Source organism: Parambassis ranga, chromosome 12 (assembly GCF_900634625.1).
Source record: "Parambassis ranga chromosome 12, fParRan2.1, whole genome shotgun sequence".
NCBI lineage: Eukaryota > Metazoa > Chordata > Actinopteri > Ambassidae > Parambassis > Parambassis ranga.
In genome coordinates this window covers 10,535,694-10,559,961 of record NC_041032.1, presented here as the reverse complement: position 1 = coordinate 10,559,961, position 24,268 = coordinate 10,535,694, and the positions used below count along the sequence as shown (strand labels likewise).

General features: G+C 40.7%; 1 protein-coding gene across 1 annotated transcript in view; it reads left to right on the top strand.

Annotated features, from left to right (window-relative positions):
• astn2 (astrotactin 2) overlaps nt 1-24,268 on the top strand; it is a 201,545-nt gene that overhangs the window by 161,906 nt on the left and 15,371 nt on the right. Inside the window, exons 18-19 of the mRNA XM_028418196.1 lie at nt 6,219-6,352; nt 11,970-12,118. Of these exons, the coding sequence (XP_028273997.1) occupies nt 6,219-6,352; nt 11,970-12,118 (283 nt within the window). The remainder of the gene's footprint in view (nt 1-6,218; nt 6,353-11,969; nt 12,119-24,268) is intronic.

Here is a 24,268-nt window from a genome sequence, read left to right as displayed (position 1 = left end):
TTGTAACAATCTCCCTCTAGGGGGCATAAGTTGGTTAACTTTGACCACTGGAAATGAGCACTGTAATACAGAGGGCATAAAAAAGATGACATCATGGTTTTCTCTTGTGGGGTAGTCGATGTGTGAGTTATATACAGATATATGTGTGTGTGTGCCTGTGGCTAAGTAGGCATACACAACTGAATGTGATATCAGCTTAATGGCCACATGCTGCATTTATATGAATCATCCTGGATGATAAGTCTTTGGATCTTTGTGCCGTGAAAGTTTATCACATCAGATTTCTTTTCCATAAGCGGATTTAGGAGAGGGTTCTGGCCTCACTTGACATTTAGCTGACCATGTTTTGCTCTGTTTGGGGCGTCATCTTGCTACCTAACATCTGGTGAATGTGTGTGTGTGTTGGTAAACGCAGAAGAGGTTGCAGGTGACTCACACATATGCGTACATGCAGTGTACGCCATAAGGGAGCAGACTACTTTATGCTCCCCCCTCTAATCAATCATCTAATTACCTTACCTTCTGAAATTACATGCATATGTATGCACTCATGATCGCACGCGCACAACATAGCATCCTGTACGTGCCTCCCATAACAAGCACCACAGCCCCAAAGAAAAGAAGGCACAATCAATAGCAGACAGCCCCTAGTGGGCCTCTTCAATACCTAAACGTGAGGAAGAGCAAATCCATCCTTCTATCTCCCTCTCTCTCCCTCTCTCTCTCTCGCTCTCTCTCTCTCTCTCTTTCTCTCTCTCTCTCTCTCTCTCTCTAGCCACCCGTGGTCTTCTGGGGGATGGAGAGAGTGAGATGTATGAGGAGGAGGAAAAGGGGTAGACTGCAGTGGATTGCTCTGGCAAGCCCTTCTGAGGTAGCTTGAGGCAGGATTATTAGCTTCTTATTGATGTCATCGACCTCTTGGGAGGGAGGGGAGTCCATCACTCTGCTCCTCTTTTCCTCGCTTTCTCCTCTTCTCTTGGCCACATCTGCTGCTTGTCAGAATGGCACATATGTATATTGAATTAGAGACGAGCGACAACCTGCCCCTACACACAACCATTCCCTCCCTCCTGCTCTCCCTCTCTCCCTCTTCCTTACAGCCTTTATGTGTATGTCTGTCTCACACACAGTTTTGCTTAAGACTATCTTTCGACTTGGCAGGGTCTATCAGGAAAGACAGCTGCCATGGTGCAAAAGCTTTCTCAGAGATGAACTCCCTTTTTTCCTTCACCTTAAACTCTTGCACTCAAACTAGAGGCTTAGTTGTCTGCTTTATGATTAGGTTATCTTGTCTTTTTGTGTGTATTTGTTCCAAGGCTTACGTCTGTGTATGCCTATTACCTGGTGTCCATGGATCTGTCCTATAACTCTATGTTTTGTCTGTATGTATGTCTATGTATGTCTGTTTTCTCAGCTACCTGAATCCTTAAGTGACCTCCCATGACTGCATGACTCTTTGACTAGCATAAATGAAGCCAGACTGGTATTTAATCACAATTTAAAATTAACCTTACATGGTAGAAAGAATATACTGGCATATCAACACTCTTTCTGTTAAAAGGGAAAAATGAACTATAAAGTATTTCTTTGTTCACGTGCCCAAAAATGACATTACTAAAGCAGATTTGGAGAAAATAATAGCTGGAAGCCTGATCCTATCAGTCAAAACTGGATAATTTTATGAGTAATACATAAAACATGTTGGTTTGGACTGCCCAAATAAAGAAAAAAACACTTAGTGCTCAACCAATCTAAATTTGGTTTAAATTGTCCAGATTTTTATGACATTTAGTTCTCATATTTTCCTCAACTTACAAGAGTAAATAACAATTAGCTGTGTTCACGCCTGGGTTGTGGCGATATCTATTAATAAAAACATTTAGAAATAAAAGACTAACTCCAAACTTTCTCTGCTGTGGGAAAGGTGCAGGATGATTGAGGTAAGGAAGGTTTACAGGTACTGTTGAGAAGAATTTACTGTTGACAGTAGTGTCTTTTTTTGATTGCAGGTAAAAATCATTCCAAATCCAACCAGAAATACAAATATGGCACAATTGTGTTTTTAAACAACAACATAGATCTTGTAGTTGTTGCATTTTTTTTAGTTTATTATCTAATTTTTTCAAATGTAGATGTCAGTGTAGACAATTGAGCTTATGCTGTCAACAGTTAAATGTGTATGTAGGTGAATTTATAGATCATGCAAATGTCTCTTTTGCATTTGGAAAAATAGGTTTACCTCTTTGTCCTGGTTGTAAGTCATTCTGATTTCTGGCTTGGCTTGATTTAAACCTGGTCTCGACTTGAATTCGATTGGAACTAGTCATGGAATTGGATTGGACTTGAGTAAGGCGGTCTAGCTTACAGGCCTGATGCATGCACGCAAATACACACACACACATAAACACACACACACAGACTCCCAGTGTCTGTTTCAGTGCCAGAGGAAAATACCTCAGTGGATAAATAAATATGCTTACGGCTGTGGTGCTTGCCAGTAGTCCTTTGCCCTGTGTTGCTGTGACTGAATTATGGCAAACCTTTTGAACAAATTGGTTGTGAGTCTAATGGGTCAGAATGCTCTATATCTTGCAGAATGGTTGCTGTCATGCTCTCACCATAACCCAGTACTGCAGGGGCGTGTCTCCAACATTTTCAGTGAGGTGGATGGGATGCACAAGAACAGTGTAAGGAGGGAATAAGTTACATATAGACCGAACAGTCCATGTTGGTCTTTTTGATACCTTAGCTTTAAAGTTTGCTCATATATGGGGAATTAGTCAGTTACCCCATAAAGTAAATGAAATAATATCATCCCTTGATGTGCAACCCATTCTCTAAGGTCTGCCCTTGATTATTGGCAAGGAAACACTTACTTGGGATTCCTTATATCCACGTACTTTTTTGTGTTTTCTTTCTCTTCTCTGTAGACTTGTAACACAATTTATCTTGCTGGGCTAATGAAATAATGTCCTCAATCAGATGTGGCACCTCAAAAACACCAAACCCTACCTGGAGTCTCAGGGCCCTTGAGTGACATGTCAACCCCCCCATCAACCTCTGGGTGAACCAACCCTCGAGCAGCCCCTAGTGTCCCATTTCCTGGAAGTGCTACTTCTGATAAGGTTCCTAGAAGCAGCCCATTGGATCCTTTGTTAACACCATTAGCCTTGAATGATTGGAATGACCACATAAATGCGTTGATGCGCATGCACATGCACGCACTAGAACACCATGAGTCTTTACCACCACTGGTGATTATCTTATAAATCAATACTGTGGGCCAGCTGGCCAATGTTTTTGTGTATTAGCCTCTGAATGTGGACAGTAATATGGTCAGCAAAGGCTAGACAAACAGATTAATACATTAAAGAGGTCACAATGGTCTCCTTTGGCTTCTTGTAAGTCACGACAGGCTTCTACAAAAGCAAAAGGTCCAAATTGTGTTGTGGTGCCAGTGAGTCTGCAGTGTCTAAATGACGTCAAGGCTTGGAATTTGTGGCTGCAGTTGTTGCTGATGTTCAGTGGCCTTGCTGTTCACTGGTCTTGCCTTCTGTCTAGAGCAGGGAGTGATTACATTTCAGCTCAATTCAGTATCGATAAGGTCAGTGGAGATGAATTGTGGCATATTTGTGAAACGGAAGAAGCATGTGTTATTGTAACAATGGGGGCATCACCAGTTCCTGAAAGCAAATCTGTCATGGCCGCACAGAAACTGTCTTACACTGTTACAGTCATCGCTTTCGATGGGACCTTCTTTGTCAAAACACTTGCTGTTCTAATGTGAAGCATAATGGATAAGGTTTGTTTCTTACCCCTATCTTGTCAGCACAAAATGTGTATGGATCTGTAGGGTTGTGGAAAATGTACGATCTGTGGTTATTCAGTAAAGTATAGAGTAGTCTCCTCTTGTCAACTGTGGCTTATCTATTAACTGCATTGAACATATAGGCACTGTGACCCGGGCCTTTCTAAGTGTTTTTCATCTTCAGCCTTTTTTTTCCACTCACACCCAGTTGGACGTATTACTGCCTTCACCACCACACACTTCATTTCTGTACATATATTAGCAAACTATCACTTTTTCTTGCTTCTCTGTAAATTTCTGTTTTACCTCCTATGCCCCCCACCTCATTCCCTAAACCACAATTAGATTCCCTGTTTACCCAGCGGAGACTGGCTTGCATTACTCTTCAAACATAAACATGGTGGTAATCGCTTTGTCTGTTTTTCACATGTGCAGCCATGCAATCAAGCGCTCAGACCCATATGGGGTTTTTCTAGGAATCTGATGGTGGTAAACGCATGGCGGTCCTGTGGTCTTCCTCTATTTTGCCCCCTAGTATCGGAGGTCATTTCTCATATTTGTCTAGTCTGTGTGCGTGCATAGACCTTGAATCCAGGTTTTTTTTTATGTTGCCTTTGTCTGTGGGCTGCTTCCCATTGACATGAGGTGGCAAGACTCCTGCTGCTGTTGTTTTCTGGCAGCAGTTAGCCGCATGGGTTCTGAAAAGGGGGGTGAAACATAATAACCTTTTTGGTTTTCCAGGGGGTTATTATATGGCCATGGATTACAGTGCTTCCCTACCCCCTATAATAACTGCTCATTCAGCAGGCTCATTTAGAGGGGCTTGTATTAGAGGATATAATGAGAAAGCCCTGACTGCTGAAGGATCTGTTCCCCTGTAAAGTGGGGGGAATGCTCCAAGAGTTTCAAGTCTCCTTTTTCACACCTTTGTGTCCGTGTTCATCTTGTTGATTTTTGTAGTGTCCTATTTTCTTTGGTCTCTCTAGCCTCACCATCTTTTTTTCCTCACTCTTTCCTCCGCTGCTCATTTAGGTCACTTGCACTCTCAAGGTACTTTGCCGTGAGTGAGCGCAACTTGTACTGGAAGAAGTCAGTTCCCATGAAAGTCTGTTGAGCCTCCTTTACAGCTAACAATGCAGTGTTGTGGAAACGCTAACATCAGCTTCTGAATGCATACTCTGACTCTTTTTTTGGCCATGCGCTCTGCCTTTCTGGTCAGGACTCGACCAAAGTCATCTCAAATGTCACGTTCACTAATCAACACGCTGCAGAAATCTTCTTTGGCATTTCTCCAATAACATGAAACAGCCAACTGTGGAAATCAGTCATTAATTGGAATTTCTGTGTGTGCACATCTGTGCGTGTACATGTATGCATGCTAAATATGTGTCTTAAAGATGTGTGTGGTCTCATCAGTTGCTTTGGGATAAGCGAATGTCATGGTGTATTGGAACAAAGGAGTGGCTCCTCTCTGCCTTTTCTTGGATGCCTGGTACCCAGTGATAATGTTTCCGCATATTTCCAGTGTCCTATTTTTGTGACCATGATCAAGCACATCTCCAGAGTAGTCTGAATGAGGCAGCACTGTCAACCAGTTAGAGCACATAAATAACTGAGTGCTCCATTGATCCGTAGTGTGACAGGGGGAGCCAGAGTGCTTGCGAACTCCCTTGAACTCACTCTCTATCATGCCTGTGGCTTTAGGGAAAGCCCTGACATTATACTTTATTGCTTTGACGGTTATATTGGCATTTTGCTGCCTTTTAGAAGATGACTGAGCTTCTGCCTTTGATTTTTTTTTCTCTTTCCCCCGTTAATGAAGTAGCACACGGAGATGTTAGGAGATGATGTCACCTCTTAATATCTCACTACCCGCCCCCCTCCATCCACTTCACAGTCAGACCGACAGCGACACCGACGGATCTCACACACAAACATACGCATAGAATGAGGAAGGTGGGGAGTGTCACAGCTTTCACATCTCCATCATGAAAGTCACAGTGCATCTACAATATCACAGCGTAAGTTTGTCGATGTTAGTGAGATGTTCCTGCCTTCTGGTAATTGGGAACGGTGGGTATGAAAAGGTCACTGTATGTGTGTGTGTGTGATGTTGGAGGTGGGGATTTGGGGAACAGGGAGTACCTTTACTTCTATCTTTTGCAAAGCACATAGATTTTGGCAAATCCTCCCTTCTTCAGAGAGGATATTAAGGTAAGGCTGTGGTGTATAGTGAGTGGAATGTCGTCATGTGGGTGGAGGTGGGACGTACGTCTGTGTGTGAGCTGGGATATGGAGGGCACTGGTGGAGACGGAGAAGGTGGGAGATGGGGGTGGGGTAAGCGTAGATGGACAGGGAGCACATGTTCCAAGAGATAATTGCATTTCTCTCACCTGTTACCCTTTACAGGCCTTCAGGAGCGCCACAATGAGCTCATACTGGTGTGCTGGAAAGGGCGATGTCATTGATAACTGGTGTCGCTGTGACCTGAGTGCCTTCAGCAAAGATGGCTTGCCTAACTGCAGTCCCCTCAGGCAGCCAATGTAAGTGTGAGGTGACACCATGACACCTAGGAATTCATGCACAAGAGAGGTTTCATGGATGCATGCACTGATGCGCTGCAGAGAACACTTCACAATGTGCACAAATACACACACATACCTGTCTCTGCTGACTCCTGGGGCATTAGAGAAAGTTGTAGACACAAGCACAGTCCCTAAAGTTCTAATAACTGTCAGTCGGACCTTACACTCCTCTGAAAAGAACATGCTCCTATTCAAGGTGTCCTAATAATACTCCAGAGGCTTTTGTGAGTCATCCACCCCAGTGATTGTTTCCTTGAGAACTTTTAAAAAGTAACAGTAAGTTAGAAGGGGTATGACTCAAGGAGCTAAGGCAACAGTGAGTTAGAGTGTGTAATTTAACAATGAAAATTAAAATATGCACACATATGTACATTTTTTATGATATGATATCCATAAGAATGTGTCATGTTAATGTCATATTACACACCTCCACTATGGAGCTGACTCACTTCCTGCTAGTTTGGCTTGCAAATCTTTTAGTTGATTCATGCCCCCCCCCCATACAAAGCCAGACAGATAAAGCTATTTCTATTTCCTTTTATAATGATTGTGTATGAAAAGAAAATCATTGTGAGCCAATGTGTGTCATTTGATCTTGCAATTCAAAACCTGCTCCTCTGGGCATAAATATATCGTGTTACATGCTGTTTCCAAGGTCAAGGAAAGAAACACCCAACCTCAGCTTTTAAACCAAGACAGAGAGCTGAAATTTAAATGCCTACAAAACCTGCAATTCCACAAAAATCTGCAAAACTAGCAAACACTTATTTAAAAAAGATAATGTAAAAGGATCAAAGTCTCCAGAAATGCTACTGCATGAACCTTGTGCTGTGTTGCTCTTTATTCTTTAACCGTTGGGATATATGCAAGCTGCTGCACAAGTATACCCCAAGTAGTCTGAGTCGCACATGCTTTATGCCTTCTCTCCTCTTGTTTTGTTTGTGGATTGTGGTTAAATTTGAGAGTAAAGGGTGTGGTGCCACAATCAGAGTTTTGGTTAAGCTTTTACTGGGTCCATGCCCTGGCACGAAAAGGCCAGTGAAGAGTCACTGCAGCAGCCAAATCTCCCAACTCTGGCCAGCATCAGGCATTAAAACCCACAGTACTTAACATTATTGTGGATGAGGATGAAACTGAGTGGCACTATTTTTTTTTTTTAAATGAAAGTGGGATAACCTGCCTCTCTCATGCCACTTTCACAGACACAGCTGGAGGGCAGGCAAAATGGAAATATTGTTCTTTTATCTCTTTTGAGGGATTAAAGAAGAAAAAAATGCACAGGGATCACTGCTGGAGAACATGTGGCATCGGAATGTTGTTTTGTTCAGAGTTACTATTTGCCATCTCTTAGTAAGACATAGGCAGAGGCATCCAGCTTCTAGTCCATCATAAAGATCACATAAGATTTTGGTCGATATTTAAAGCATAGAACACTGAAAAGAAACCGAAGTTTAGGGGATAGTAAAGTGTATTAAATTAACTGTAACATGTTTTTGCTTTGTAATATTAAAATCCAGACAGAACTAGAAATTCCTGAGTAAAAATATAAACATTTATTATATTTTATCATATAAATAATAATAATAAAGAGTTTGTTTTATTATGAATGTGATAATAGTATTGAACTGTTTTATATTGATTGCACATATACTGTACACCTAGAAATATGAGTAATCCTCAATCCGGAAGTATTAGTAACACGTTTGATTCCGCGCATGCGCATATATGCAAGAAAGCTGCCCGCGATTTCAGCGTTGGATCAGAGGAGGAGAACTGTTTGGTTGTTGTTGCAAAGGAGCGAGATGCTGGGATTAAACTGTGTGTAATGTAAGTATTTCTATTTTACAGTTGTTGCAGCGTGGCGCAGTATACGTTTTGCATTGTAATACTCTTGTTTATCGTTGATAAAAGTCAGCTAAGCAGCGAGGCAAAGTTCTCTTCATATACCTACATAAAAATAAACATGTTAGCTAGGTCTGTGTGTCCACCGTGAAAAAAACGAGTTCTCAGCATTTATTGTGCAGCAAGTAATGTATGGAAGCTAACTTGCACACACAGTCGGTAGCACACCTTCACCTGGTGCCAAGGTGTGCCCAGCCTTCTGTTAGCTGTTTCCTACTGAGCGGTCCGCCATGACACCTCTCACTTTCATACAGCCGGTCGTTACGGTGTTGCTCCTGAATGATTTAGGCGCGCATGGCGCCGTAAAGCAGCATCGTCGAGTGTCTGTAGCTCACACGCTGTTTTGATGCAACTATTATAAAAAGTATGGACAAAGTTTCCGTGACGTCACCCGTTTGTTTCTGAAGAGCACTTTTGAGGCTCCGGGACGCTCCTACCGCCGCCATGTTGGCAGCGTCACAGTCCGTCAAAACTCCAAATACAGATGAAGAGGGGGGGCGATCGCGAAAGCAGGATATTTAATGATTTTATGTCCAAATATAATTGGAATGAGTGAGTTATTAAAAAAAATCACCCCCTTTATAATTGACACTAGAAGGGAACTTATCATTTGAGACCAGAATGTTTTTTTGTACCTGGCTGTAAACATGTTTATTTCTGCTATGAAGTTAGCCATTTTAACATGGGAGTCTATGGGAAATTAATCGCTGTTGGAACCAGCGATTGTGGCGTGAACTACAAGGTTTGACACTTCTGCATGGGCTTGAAGTCTGAGCCCCGAAGGTTCCCGCTTGCTTGCAGCGCACTCATACTTGTAACTCCATGTCTACGTTATAGCAAGCAAATTACTTTGTGAAACAGAAAATATCCAGGAAAAGTTGCAGTTCGTCATGTTCGTGGGCTTTTGTTTGTAGGATTTCTGAGGCTGCTGTGCCTAATAAAATATTTGTATTTTGCAGCAAAAGAGGCTGCTAATGATACGCGTTGCTTGTGTGGTTATGAGTAAAGGGGACAAAATGTGACAATTATGAACGGAAAAAACTTTTAACAGCAGGAAACCATGAGTGCATTGCACCCCTAAAGGCAGTTCAGTCCAGCTGATAAAGAGTTAGATCAAGGAGGAATGACAAGGTACATGACATGGAATGAAAGACACAGAGGAAGATGTAATTTAGAGGCAATAATTAGGACTCGAGTAGTTTTGAGGCAGAACTAAGCCGCTGGGCTCACAGTGGGGGCCACAGTCCCTTTTTGGCAGATGATTTTTTTCTCTCTTTTTTTTTAAGAGGTCTTAATGGGTATAAAGGGGTTTGTTAAAATATAATTCCTTTTGTTATGATAACCAAGAATGAATTCAAGTCATTTGGAGACAAACCTACCCTCAGGAGCACACTTTATGGGCAGTAATCTTTATTTTTTGGCTGGATAACAATCAACACTTTACAGGGTGAACTGGCCCTTTAACAGCATTTCTATTGATAAAATGAAATATTATGATTAATAAATTACAGCATGTATTTAAATTGAGGAAAGTAAGACCAACCACAATACATTTTCTCCCCTTTTATTCTTAACCACATGAGCAACTTGTAAAATCTAAACATTTCATTAGACACAGCAGCCTCAGAAATCCTACAAACAAAAGGCTATGAGGATGACAAACTGCAACCTTTCCTGGACTCTGTTGTGACCATTTCCGTTTTTGTCTGCTATAACCGTAGACATGGAGTTACAAGTATGTATGCGCTGCAACAGTATGGATGAGACAAAACTGCTGTAGCATAAGCTACCGGCTTCCGTCACTTTTTAGCAGAAGATTACTTTTTGGCACAACACCGGCACTGTTAGTCTGCTGTCTGCAGCTGCTGTCACTACTCCACTATGTGCATTTAACATAGAGGAGCAGGCACCACAACTTGTAAAGAACAGGCTTTGCAAATGTGGGTAATCACATGGAGCTCTAATCTTCATTGTATACATGCTTTAGTCTTATTTATTGTTTTGCTGTGCATATTAATTGATGCTTAACACTTGACTATGTAAAAGCCTCTAATGTGAGTCAAGTCTTTCGAACAGTCTAAGTTCATCAGTATTGTTGATTAAAAACAGTATATGTTGATGTGTGTGGAAAATCTGTATAATCTAATAAGATCATTTTTTTAACTTAAATACCCACCCAAATTTTGTGATCTTTTGGTTCATCCGTCATTCTTTTGTGAAGTAGTACTGTAATTACAGGAAGTCTGTGATTTTACTCATCGTATTCCTCTTCAGTGTGTTGTGTAGCTGAGCGATATAGAGTAGTGTAATCTTTCCCTTGTTTGGTGTGCTGTCTTGTCTCTATTTGAAACATTTGTTTAACAATGAACATATGTGTTCAAGTCCTTATAAAGAAGTCACTTAAAATAATTCACGCAGCTCTATTTTTCTGTTTTATTGTATGTTTGTAATTCATCTTGCTTATTGTTTGCAGACGGACAGCTGCCCTGAGGAACCAGAACACATCCTCAAGTTCTCCTCCATGGTGCAGGAGAGGATCCACTTGTTTATCTATTGTTCTTGATGGCAACAGTGTTTTGCCAGGATGCAGTATGTGCTGCTGGAGTTTGCATGCTGCTCATGAGACTGATTTATCTGCCAAACCTTGAATTCCCTCTTTTGTCTCCTAACAATGGTATGGTTTTATTGAAGATACCCTTGTATAACTTAATAAGTCAAATTAAGGATAATATAAAATCGATGATCATGTACAAACCAAAATGGCCAAGATAATTGCAATATTGCATAAATGTATATTTTTTTCTAACAAAAAAAAAATCTACACTGTATATACTGTATTGTTGTCTCATGTTACCTACCATGTTTGTGGCCATACCCACCCCAACACGTCAAATGCAAAATCCATTTTTATTTAACAGAAAAAAAGCCATTGGGATTGTTAATCATGTACAATGAATCAGCTAAATCAATATTAAAATTTAAAACATTAAAATTCTATGATTTAATCAGTTATAATACTGCATTGTTTATGTATACAGTTAGGAAAAAGTTACCGGCAAAAAATATATTGTGCTTGTTTGAGGACAGGGATCAAAAATGTGTGTGTGTGTGTATACTCATACGTATATGTATTGCAACTTTTATTTAGTTACATGAATATTTTGTGACGTGACCAAAATAAACAAAAATAAAAAAAGTTCAATTGAATTTTTGTTGTCATTTATGGTAACAGTTATCAATAAAATATATCAGTAACATGTCTTTGTAGAACTAAGTAATTGAATGTCAAAATAGTATTACAAGCTACTAATTTTCCTTATAACCAAAATTGTAAGATCTATCTGATATTTGTAACAAATTAAGTAACTTTTACTTGGTATCTTTACAAATGTTTGGTTCATTATTTTGTTTGTTCTACTTAATGCTTTAAGATAAAATGTACTTGATATTCCAGCAGTAAAATCTACTCATATGACTGCAAATTTGTATGAGGAGTGTTTTTTAAGTCATGTTTTTTTCAATCAACACGTACACACACACACACACACACACAGTTAAATTCACAGATTCACAAATTCACAGTTAAATTCAAATAAGGCTACAGGTATTCATCTTATATTTATGTCCTGTCTTCTTTGCTGTTTTCTGAAATCACTCTGTTTTTTCCCATTAGTTTGCGCCTAGCCCCTTACCTGGAGCCCTCAAGCACAATGGTGGCCCTGGAGTGGATGGATGTGGAGCCTCTGATAGGCTGCAAGGTGTCTGACTACATCATCCAGCATAAACGAGTGGAGGATCCCTCAGAAGCGGAGGTCTACACAGGTAAGCAGAGTGTCAACCCAGTGTTGATTCCTATGAAACGATTTAGTTTTTGTGCGTTGTTACTTTTAGTCCAACCCAAACCTCCTGCTATAATTCTGCTTCCATGTATCCAAGTGTGTGCTGTCCTGGGAGCATCTGTTGACACATGTGACTGAAGGCCTGGTCCTCACAGCAAGCATTGTGTTTACATTAGCTTATTGTTGGTTGATAGATGTTTTGTTTTCTGCAGTTTCTGGTTGAGTTCCATATAGATAGATACTTTATTAACCCAGAGGGAAATTCAAGATTTGCCACAGGGATAAGAGAAAGAACCAAAAAATAAGCGGACCGAGTCCGGACAGAAACAACATTGACCCGTTCTAAGGTACCACTTTATATTGGGATGACTAAGATCAAATTGTGATTGCAGGAAACCAATTAGCCACATCAAGTGGCGTATTGCTGGGAAATGATGAGCCATGCTTTAGGTCATGATGGAGTCAAAGAGTTCTCATTCAAAATGGTAATGAGGAGATGAAGATAGATATAATAATGAGAGCAGAAAAAGAATTAATATGCCATCACTAGCTAAAAGAATAAAGATGGGTAATGAGTGGAGGAGAAGATTCAAAATGAGAAGAGTTAAAGTTACATTTGGAGAAAATTAGGTTAAAGTTTGGGTCTGGATACAGAACAGAAGTTGGGGCTGAGACTGAGAATGGGAGAAGATGACGTATGGCAATTTATCAGGCACCATAAATGATGCTGACCATTGTGCTGTAGGGCTAGGGAAATGGTAACGGTTGTGATGAGAGGCTGGGGTGAGTCAGAGAAAAGGGCAAGATTTAATAATATTGGAGAAATGAGGTGGTCTGGAAGAAGCTGGCTTTAGACACTGGGAAGTATGGACAGGCCATCCATCACCCCTGGGAGGAGTGCTGATGAAGCGTGGGCACCAGTGAGCAAAGAGACAGCTAGACACAGGCATGCTGGCAGAGGTGAGGAGGGAAGGGGCAGATGGTGTGGGTGACTCACTTTGCTATGTGCCAGTCACCACCATAAATCATGTTGTAACAGAGGGATACAGATTCAAAGTCATTGTTTTTTGTCTTTTGTCTTTTTTTCTTCCTTTTTTGGTGCTTTACTCTATGAACTTTCTTTGAGTAGAACTTTGGTAAGAAAAGTGCCAAATGCCAAGTGCATTGATAATGGTACTCCTGTTTGATGGTTGATTGATACGTTTTTTTTTGGGTATCCGGCACATTTGTTTTTCAATATTTTGTACTATTCTTACATTTGCATACTTAGTCCTGTCTTCTTGGACGACCACTGAGCTACTTCTTTATTTTAGGGAGTAGGCTGAGGATGCTGCATGCTCTGTGGTTATTGGCTATATATCAAGAGTCAAGAATTTTGTCAACAGTCTTCAATGGTGATGAAGTCATCTAACACACCGTTTGAATTTAATAGCCTACTTCTTGACCAGGCTGTAAGAAGGAGCAACCTTCACTGGTATCGCCATCTCCTTAAGTGACAGGCCCATGAGACCCAGGCAGCCAAGGATAGCTTGAAGTCGGATGTTGTTCATTAGCTTAGACTTTACAGACCCTGAGTTACTTTAAACACAAGCTCATCTCTTTCTTCCTTAAACCAGATACTTATCAATCACCAGTCATAATCAATGAAAACATCAATTTGTACTGAAAATATGTGCATATAGGGTCTGTCTGGCTCCCATTTTAACTGCAAAACCTAAAACACTGTAGTTACTCAATACCCATATTGTTCTCTAGCACGGGGGCTTGGAAGGGATTGCAGGGGTAGATTTATGAAATAATAGCTGCCTCTTAAAATGATGAGATCTTGTTCTCTTGGACTCAGCAAATAAAAAGGCAGGGTGTTTGAAAAGCATCATTTTCTCACTCTTAAAGAGTTTTTTTCCATTTAAATACCAACTGCTGGATTCTATTTTAAGCATAATTTCAAAAGCACTTTGTAAAAAATGTGTGTACGTGTGTATTAAAACTAAAGCTAAGGCTGCAGCTTGCTCACCTTCATTCTCCATAACAACATGCCCTCACGCTCTGCTGTCAGATACACAGATTCCCCTATGGAAGCTTCCAGTGAATCCAGCTCTCCACATAGTGGTTCTAAAGGAGCAGTTTTGGGATAAATGCTATGCTCAAGGGCATCTTGCTGGCTTTCTGGAAAGCAAGTGTACCTCCTACATTTTCCTTGTTCATATTTTCCAAGAGAGTGTGATGATTTGAACTAGTGAGCTTGTAGTCAAGCCTCCCTCTCCAGCATCTAAGGGTGGGTACACACTGAAGGATTACTCGGCTGAATTACAGTAAAACCATATTTGACAATCGTAGGGAAAAATCCTGATCCAAAGCTTAAGTCAGGGATGATAGTTGGCAGTGCAGGGCAATGTGAGGTGAGATTCAGTTTTCAAGTGTTAAAGAGGGAATATTATAGTAGACAGGACTGTTTGTAGTTGGATTTAAAACATAAAGATGCTTCACCATGTTTCGATGTGATCAAATTACATTGTTTCAGCAATCCATTCTGAATCCCCTCAGTGCCAGCAGTACAGTCTGTACAGTAGTACATTATAAGTAGAAGTACAAATATTGTTCACATATTGTTGGGAAGCATTTGACTGACCCACAATAGCACATCAATTATTGTTATTAACAACACAAAAGAATATTTATTGGACATTTAACCACTAAGGGCAACACCTCCCTCCAGGAGATGGGACTCATCCAGCATTGGCAATCCACGGAAACTGGGGCTGCATCCTCATCCATTGAAAGTTAAACCCCTGCTTCAGGCTGGTGTCTGAGAGAGAAGAAAGATAGACACACACACACACAGACACACAGACACTCGGCCATGCTGACTATGAGTCACAGACCCTGAGCACACACATTCAGCCATGTGCACACTCGTACAGATGGCAGACAGAGAGTGAGTGCAGAGATACAGACACTTGGATGCCGCTCTGACTGGGTTCCCAAAGCCATGCTTCTGTGGCAGTGCTGTCTAGACTAGACAAGGAGAGGAGACTGCATCCTTCTATTGTTAAGGTCAGTCGTATGAGAATAAATAGGTCCACAGATCTGGGTCTCTCTCTGACCGCAACAGTGGCTTGATTTTGATGCCCAGGGAAAACGCTGAGCTGCCCGGGGCCATTGTGAATTTTACCAAATGTAATCTTTCCTTAAATGGTAAATGCTGGCACATTAATGGTTGTGAATTGATGTGTACGTAATGAAAAAGTCCCTTGCAACATCAGCAGCGTCAGAATCATTCACAAACTGTGTGACTTGTAGGTATACCTCATTTTGCATTGAAAAACACCATACTCACTCTGTCATCACTCCAGTTGTCACTGAATACGAGGATTTGTTTCTGTTTCTGAAAAGCAGTTTTTCTACAAGCTGGCAACTGTTAAAAAGCTGATTCAAATGATGTCACGTGCCACCGTTTTGGCTCGAGTTTTTCATCTGTAACAACTTCCTGCATGAATGGATGCAATCATGGAGTCCTTGAGAATCTTTACAGTGAATGCTGTCTTTTTCTAAGCCAACATCCATGAATGTGACTCCCTCAGTGATATGCAAAGATATTACACCTCATGACTGGCTATCTGTTGGGGAAACGTCATGTCATAGTTTGACGTTTGGAAGTGTTGTTAGGCGGTGTGGGGATCAACCGCATCACTGATTGTTGTAATACCCGCCTCCCTGCAATTTGTCAGTTTTTGTTCTCTGGCTTACGTCTACATCTGAACACAAAGTCGTTCCTTCTTTATGTATTAAATAACAACCATGTTGTATTTTACTCATATCTTTAGCTGTTAGCACAGAAAGTGACAATATTAGGAGAATATGTGTGAATGCACTGTTTTTTGAAGTGTTACTGAGTTGACTACAGAATTGTGCCCGTTTTCAATACCTTACCTCTCATATACAGAGATTTGGCTGTTTCAATGATAATATGCATGTGGTAGAATCCCCAAATAATTTTCAATTTTACAACCTCACTACATTACATTGTTCACTTTTTTTGTATTTTCGTTGATATCTCCTCCTGTTCCCTCCCTCTTATCTCTTTTATGGATGGAGGATGCCTTCAGAGGGATCAGGTTGTTTTGTAGCATTACCCTTCCACTCACATCTGTACAAACCATCAGTAACAAGACCCTCATTTCCAATCCCCTTATCTCAACCTACTTATCAGCACTGTTTGAAAAAAAAGTCATCTTTTCTTTGAAGGCCTCTTCCCAGTCCCTCACAAATCTTCCTTCTAAGGTCAACAGTAACTTGGAGATATAGTTGCGGCTTTGATGTGCAACAAGGGCAGATGAGCCCTTAGTACATATATCTTGTTGTTTATATGGACATGATGCTCCACTAGCAGCCTTTAGTGCCCTCTTCACCACACACCTGTACTCATACATGCATGGTAATGCCTTATAAAACCTTGGTTTCCTCTTCCAGAAATATAGCACAGGACCTTCTGCACCTCCTGATAACAGCCTTAACTATTTCTTGAATAATATGCTGGACCCCATGCTGCTATTTAATCTGATCTATCGCCCTGATACAATACGAGCATATTAAATAACTTCAGAATATAACATGTAGCTGTCATTTGAAATATTTAGCTTTACTAGCTTCTTACTTGTTAATACACTTTCCATCTTTCTATTTTAAAAGTCTCTCATCTTCCATGATTTCAGTTACATCAGTGATGGATTCGACTTCACCGGGCCTCATACAGGCCTCTAGATGGCACACCAAGGCAGTGGCAGCATTCACAGAGAAGCCGCTAAAATAGGCAGTGCTGGTGTATTATTGTGGGGCTCAGCATTCCTCTATAGCAATAGGTCAAACCAGCTGTGAAATGCAAGAAGGCAATCACAGATGAAGTTTTGCCAAAAGGATTGTAATGCTAGGAAATCTCTGGAGTTGTGTCAGTGACCTGTGCTCTGAAGTAACAAACCTGACTATGTAATCATTACAACTATATTAATGATATATATTAATGATTTGGCATTTATATGTAGGCCAGAGATGAGGGACTGACCTGGTTTCATTTAAGTCAACACACTCAGCCAGATAACCTCAATATAAGACTACAGGTTGTTTTGCAAAAGGATGCAGGGCAACCTACAAAATAATGTCAGCCATCCACCAGTCCTGTCTCCTGTTTATCTCACTGGGAGTTCCCAGAAAAAAGTGCCGGAAATTAATAAAAGGCTAAAACAGTATCTCCTAATTGGCTTAAATCAGAATGCTTCTGGTGTTCCATCATCACACTTTTTACAATCCTTCTATTGTCTCCTCAGTTGCTAATTTGGGTTGCTTGTCCTTAAATCACAGTTATGCTGAGGTGACACTTTTTTTGTGAATGCATTCATCAGCGTAGCACTGTGCTTCCCAACACTCACACAAATGCACACGCTAATTAAAAAGCTGTGAGCCTCTGTGTTGCATCACTGCTGTACGACACCTGATTTTGTGACACGAAGAACCACCGAGGGCACGGCATAGGAGGAGGAATGAGGAGAATTACATAGACTGGCAGAAAGTGAGAAGAGATTGCTTGAAAAATGTGCAGAGGCGCTGCAAAGTGAGTATATTAGATACAAAAGCAGGCAGAAAAGATGAGACAAAGGAGGGAACGAGAGCGAGAGAATGGAGGAGAGGAAGAGGGAACCAGACAGCAGCAGTGCTGAGGGTTACACAGCAATGATGTCACCTCATGCTGGCACTGTTGGACTGAGAAACGGATTAGCCATTTGATCTTTGCCCCTATTTTAGTTCCAGTTTCCTCCTTCCAGCTCACGCAGCCAGCTTATTGGAATAGATGACATGTAGATCTTCCTCTGCTTTACTCACCTCTTCCATCACATACCTCTGCTGTTCCCTCATGTGCCCCTTTCTTCTGCGATCAGACATGGTGGTATCCCCCTCCCCTGTTTATGTAACAGCTCCATCATTGGTTGAGACCAAGAATGCACCCCAATACGTCGATAAGCCCTCATTCAAAGAGATTGAATTATATGGAGATAAACGGTGTCCTTGAGCATGGGTGCAGATAACAGATTGGAGTGACACAGCTGACTCTCTTTGTTTTGTTAATTAAAGATGACCTCATCGCTAAAAATGGACGCTGTGCACCTCCTCGTCACGAGCTTCGCCATCAGCAGATTGCAGATTGCAGGCAGGGGGCCAAGGGCTTTCTGCAGTCCCTTTCCCTTTTTGCTTCCTTTCTCATTCTGCCTCTTCACACACACATCATTTGTCTCTCTGTCTTTGCCACAGGTCTAGACGTTTCTGACTTCTTTTCTCCGTCTCTCAATGATCATAGCGATTCTTTAGTGTCCTCAAACTCTCATTAATGGATGTGTGCTGGAATTACGGAATTATTACGCAGAGACAAGATAAGGACACTGCCTCTCAGTGCTTTCCCTTTCATTCATCATTGTTTGTTGTGGGTTAGAATGAGATCTGTGTGCGTTTGATGCAGCTTATGGTTGTCTGGACTTGATCTTTGATTTAGTGCTGGCTGAAAATCAATTTAAAATGCATTTACGCATTAAATTGGGATTGATTAGCCCCCTTTTTAAGTTCAGGGCTTTGCAGACACTTAAAGTGGTAGAAATAAATACTTACTAACGATAGATTTCTTATATTAGAAAGAACTAACAGCCCTGCTTATATTTATGTGAAACCATTATAATCACTGACTGAATTCATTTTGCAGTTGATAAAGCATCTGTGCTCCCATTTACATAAAAAAGCATGTATTTACTCTCAATTGAACTGTTCTGGTTCGATTTTATTTTAAAGTTTAGAGGGTATTTTAGTTTACGTAAGTTTTCTGACTTTATAGCAAATAATATTCTTGCGGACTCAATTACTACCATAGAATCTGTTGTAGCCCCTGGTATAAGAAACTTTATCTGGCACTAGAGGTCTCAGTGTGAGGCCAGGATTATGCTCCCTGGCACACGGCGCACAGACAGCTGCAGTCGCCACAGATGTGCAGTTGTTCTTATTTACTTTCATGTCCGCCTGGAGTCCATGTTCCAATAATGCGCAGTACACTGGCATCATTTGTTGTATATTCTTTTCTCATACATAGTTTCTTCTTTTTACATCTTTTCTTAGTTTACCTGCATCATTTGTTGTCTTTATATTTTATTGAAGATTGTACATATGAGGTTTTGGTTTTCCAGTGCATGCACTTCACATAGAAACTCCTCATATTTCATATTTTAAATCACAAAATATCTATCACATGAATTCTTATGGACTGCTGTTTAATTGCACATGGAGGTTCTCATTTTTCTCTTGCTCTCTACCTAAACGCTTTACCTGCATGCAACCAAAGCACGTTTTAATATGAATAATCAATACTAGTTCGAGAACAATTATGTACCTTGCCTACAACTTCTACAACTTTTCTGTATTCATATTCAGATGTATGTCTCCAGTTTTACCACAGGGTGAAGTCATCAGATCCAACCAGTTGTCCTCTGCAGCAGGTGGAGGATGGCAGAGCACAGCACTGAATATGTTAGACACAAGCCAACAAACCGTCACTGCACACAGCTCTATTCTTAAAGCTAAATCCAGATCCAGAGGGAGGTGGTGCCACAGTAAAGGAAGCCAGTGGCAGTAAAAGTAGACCACACACAGGTCACATCCCCATAGTAGACATGGACCCAGGGGGCCATTAGTCCGTAACCAACCACCACACCTGACACAATTTCTTGCTGTGCAGAAAGAACAACACACGCAGATCATCAAAGACTGGTTCTCAGAGCCATATAGTTATGCAGAGGTTCTTTAAATGCCCAACCCAAAGAAACTAATGGTCATGCAGAGCGCCTGCCAAAGAGCAACCTACAACAACAAGAGCACATAAAACAGCTTTCAGTTTGTAGGCCAGTTGTGTGTTGTTGTTCAGCTGTAACCTCATTTGACCTCTTTGCTGTAATATCTGCAAATAAAAGAGTGCAGCACTTTGTCTGGCAGAATGACAACTAAATTAAACATCACGTTTATCCTAACGGATGATCAAATAATTAATTGATCAGTTTTTGCTGTTACATCTGCTTAACCTGTTTCATTTATGTGTTACTTTAGTTTAATATATCGCATCTTATCTTTGAATATTTCATGGCCTCCGTGCAAAACTCAATTATTATTAGCTGGAAGGGAGCTGATTAATTTCAGATAACTGGAAGGCTCTGGTGTTATATGATGTAATGTTTTACTGAACAAATGAATGTGTTATGAGATGGTCTGGTTTACTTTCTGCTCAGCAGAAAATATCATCTCATCAGTCATGTATCCAAAACATAGAAGGTAATCAAAAGTTTTGTTGAGTTGATAATACCCTTCCTATTAAACCATTGATAAAGTGTAGGGCCTAAACCATGCCCCCATTCTGCAGGTAGTTTCCCTTTGACCTCGTATAACTTTTGTTGTTCATCACAGACACATATTTTTAGGCCTAAGACAATTTGCACAATTCCATAATTCTTGTGAGACTCTTGTTTCTGATTGTTATAAGCCACCTATCTATCTGTAAAAAACTTCTTCTTCTGCCATTTTCTTGGATACCATAGAGAAATTTCCTGCACAGTCCATGACATGACCACAAGACTAGCTACGCGAACAACGGCCATCTCAGGAGTCTTAAAAAATCTGACGACTACTCTTGGTTCCTGATAATGACAGGCTAAGATATTACATGTGCCTCTTAGACACCACTATGCCTAAGTATAGCCTCCCAGAGGTATATAAAAAGGAAATGTGCAGAAGTTAGTTATCATCACGCAATACCATCTGAGGCGTCTGATTGGTCCCAAACTCGTTCTTCAGCACGACATCCTACGCAATCAAGGGACAGAACACAGGGACTGTCCATGTTCTGCTGATTTGCAATGGCAAAAGGACAGTTCAAAGATAGTTTATGTGAGCACAAGAACAATATAGAACACACTAATATATAAAAACTGCATCAAAGTAAGCCCATAATTCTATCAAAATCTATTTTAGCCTCCTCTCTCAAACCATGGGAAAAGTGTTTGCGTAAATAAATGATGAATCTTTGTGCCAGCACATTGCCTCAGCAGGGTTGTCCAAAGGGATGTCCCTCCACCTGATTTGAAAAACTTGGACAATTACGTGCAGCTCAACCTGCATGGAGTAATCTATTTCCCACAGTGCTTTGTTCCAACCTCTAAGTTTCCCCTTCCTCCCGGAACACATAAACACACTTAAATCTGTGTCTTTTGTTTCCCTTTTCCTGTTAAACCTCTGCTTTAGGAAGTTTTGTGTGACATATGGTTAGTTTAGGTGTGTATATGTCTGATGTGTATGTGCGAGAAAGAGAGAGGAAGGTGGTGTTGTGTAGGCACAGTTGAGTGGAGGGTTGAGTGCTGACAGTTTAACAGAGGAGGCCCCTAGCAGGTTTGGCAGCCCACAGGAAGCATAAAGCCTGTGATTTGTATGTTAATATAAAGCTTGTTTGTTTATTTGTGTGTGTATATTACACTTAAAATTGCATTGTTTTATATTTAACATATGTAACAGTTGTGTACATGCAAACATATAGGTACATTTATACAACATCTATTCTGAGCTGACCCCGTAGCATAAGGAGTGAACAGCGCCTCACTCCAGTTTTTTTTTCTTCTGCCACGTTCCCTCAAATTTCCTCTTTGAGCAAAAAAAAAGGAAAAAAAGTTGTGAACCCACTGACCTTGGGGATTTATGTGTACACTTTCACTCACACAGACACATGCAGCTAATGGCTTAAGCAATTACACACTGCCTGAATTCAGAAATGATATGTCAGGGGTAACAGTACAGCAAGTCTGGCCTCTGGCATCAAATCTAATGCCACCACCTATCCAGCTGCATGTGTGCATGTACACATAATACGTTTTTGGCTGTGTGTACAAGTGTTGATTTTTTGACCGTTAGGGCAATGCCCTCCTTATCCCCTCCCACAGGTTTTGTGATAGGGGTATTCCTTGTTTTTGTAAAGAATTTGGGCCAGTCTTGGTCAGGAACTGTTGTTTTTGTGGGCTAGCAAAGCACTTTGAGTCATTGTATATCACACTGACTCTGTACAAATAAACTTAACTTCACTTGTTTGCAACTACACCATAGTCACAAAGTCTGCATATGTTTGAATCGGAGCGACTCTGTCTGTACACTGTCCGTCAACCCAACTTGTCATGTTCCCATGATTTGCTGTTATTTGTTCCCCTCTCTGCTTACTAAAAAGGTCACCTGGCATTTACCATGAGGTTTTAATCGCCATGTAAGCTGGAGAACACGCAAAATGGCTTTTACCGTAATAGAATTTCAGGGCCTTAATTTTTGCCAGCTGTGAGCTGTTTTGGCTTTGGTATTGACAGAAATGTTGACGGACCACAGGCCTACCCACGAGGAACCCCTCAAGAAGGGTAGAACCATAAATGCTGCTTCTGGGTGGGTTTAAATATCGTATTCTACTGTTAATGGATTAGATTCTGATTATCATTACCTAATTTTAGTGTGTAAGCGCTTACAAGCTACCACCGTGGAGGCTGTCCCTCAGTGGAAATGAGCAAACCCCACAGACACAGCCGTTCACGTGTGCCAATATGTGTGCCAATGGCTTGTAAAAAACACTTCCAGTTTAGCAGTTGACTCATACCATCAGTTTGCATGTGCAAACACATTCAATTCATTACCCCAGTCTCCGCTTCCTCCGATGTTTACAGACACACACACAGCAGTACCCCATTCTCCTCACATCTCCTCCCCTGTGATACTGAATGGAAGCAGGTATGCTCATCCCCAGTGTGCTCACAGGAGACTGTAGTACATAAGGTGTTAATAACATAAACCAGGTTTGCCCTCAGATCTTAGGATCATGTGTTGAGGAAGTGTGTGAGTAAGTGTTGATGCACGTCATGTTATGATGCATTAGGGAACAGGCGATAGGTGGTGTGCTTTCGTACAGGCTCATGTAGGACCTTTTCAAGTCGTTGCCCTTATTAGGAGATTTACTGTGATTTGTAACACATCAAAGCTGTGTGTTATCATGGAAATGCATGTAAATAGAACTTTTCTTTGATTATTTCTTCATAAAATATTGTTACTGTTGTACAGTAATAAAATATTTAACTTATAAAAAATATATTTCCTCCTAAAACTGACACCTGAGTACAGAAACTGCCAACATTAGGCCCTTTCATGTGCAGTATACACTGCGTAACTCCCCCGAGCTTGCATATTGGCCTTTCTACTGTATTTATGTAATTGCATAACAATTTATAGCCTTCAGGTGGCTCTATTTAGAGAGGGTTTGACCCCATGGAATGTGTGGGTAGACTTTGCTAAGGAAGACTATATGATTGTTAAAAGAAGTAAAACACTCACTCGCTGTGTTCTCCTGCTGAGTCCTTAAATTGATAATTATACAGTGAGGTACTTGAGAGCCACCAGAGACCAGACCAAAGACATTTGTCTTTTGTTTAGTCTTCCAGATGGATCACTTAAGCACTTCCTTGTGCTGTCAGTGACAGACATACATTTTACACTGTATGTCCAATTATGACACGTTGCCCTGCTAAGCTTGCTGCTATATGAATGATATGAATTGGAAATATAACTTATGTGAGGTTTAAGTGTTGGTTTTGGGCCAAATTGTTACAAGTAAGCTTTAATTAACACTACTAGGGGATATTTAAGGGAAGCAAATAAAATAAAATACTGTTATGATTCTGTTTCTTTTGATTTGTTTTCTGTTTAGTTTTCATCCCTGCCCGACCTCTTTTAATTCTGTGTGTTAGTAATTGTGTCGTGTTTCCTGTTTTGTTTTGAAAGTCCATGTTCCCTCCTGTATTCTTGTGTTTTACTTCTTTGTGTTTCCGTGCTTTGTGATTGCTCGCCCAGCCCTAATGTGTCTCCAGTACCCAGCAAAATATATACTCAAGTGAAAGTAGAAGTGCTACATCAACAATCCTACTTAAGTAAAAGTCTGAAGGTACTTACTTTTAAAAGTACTTAAAATATTTAAAGTAAAAGTACTTTTGTACCAAATATATTGTTGATTTCCATTTTCTATGTTAACCCACTTTGCCAT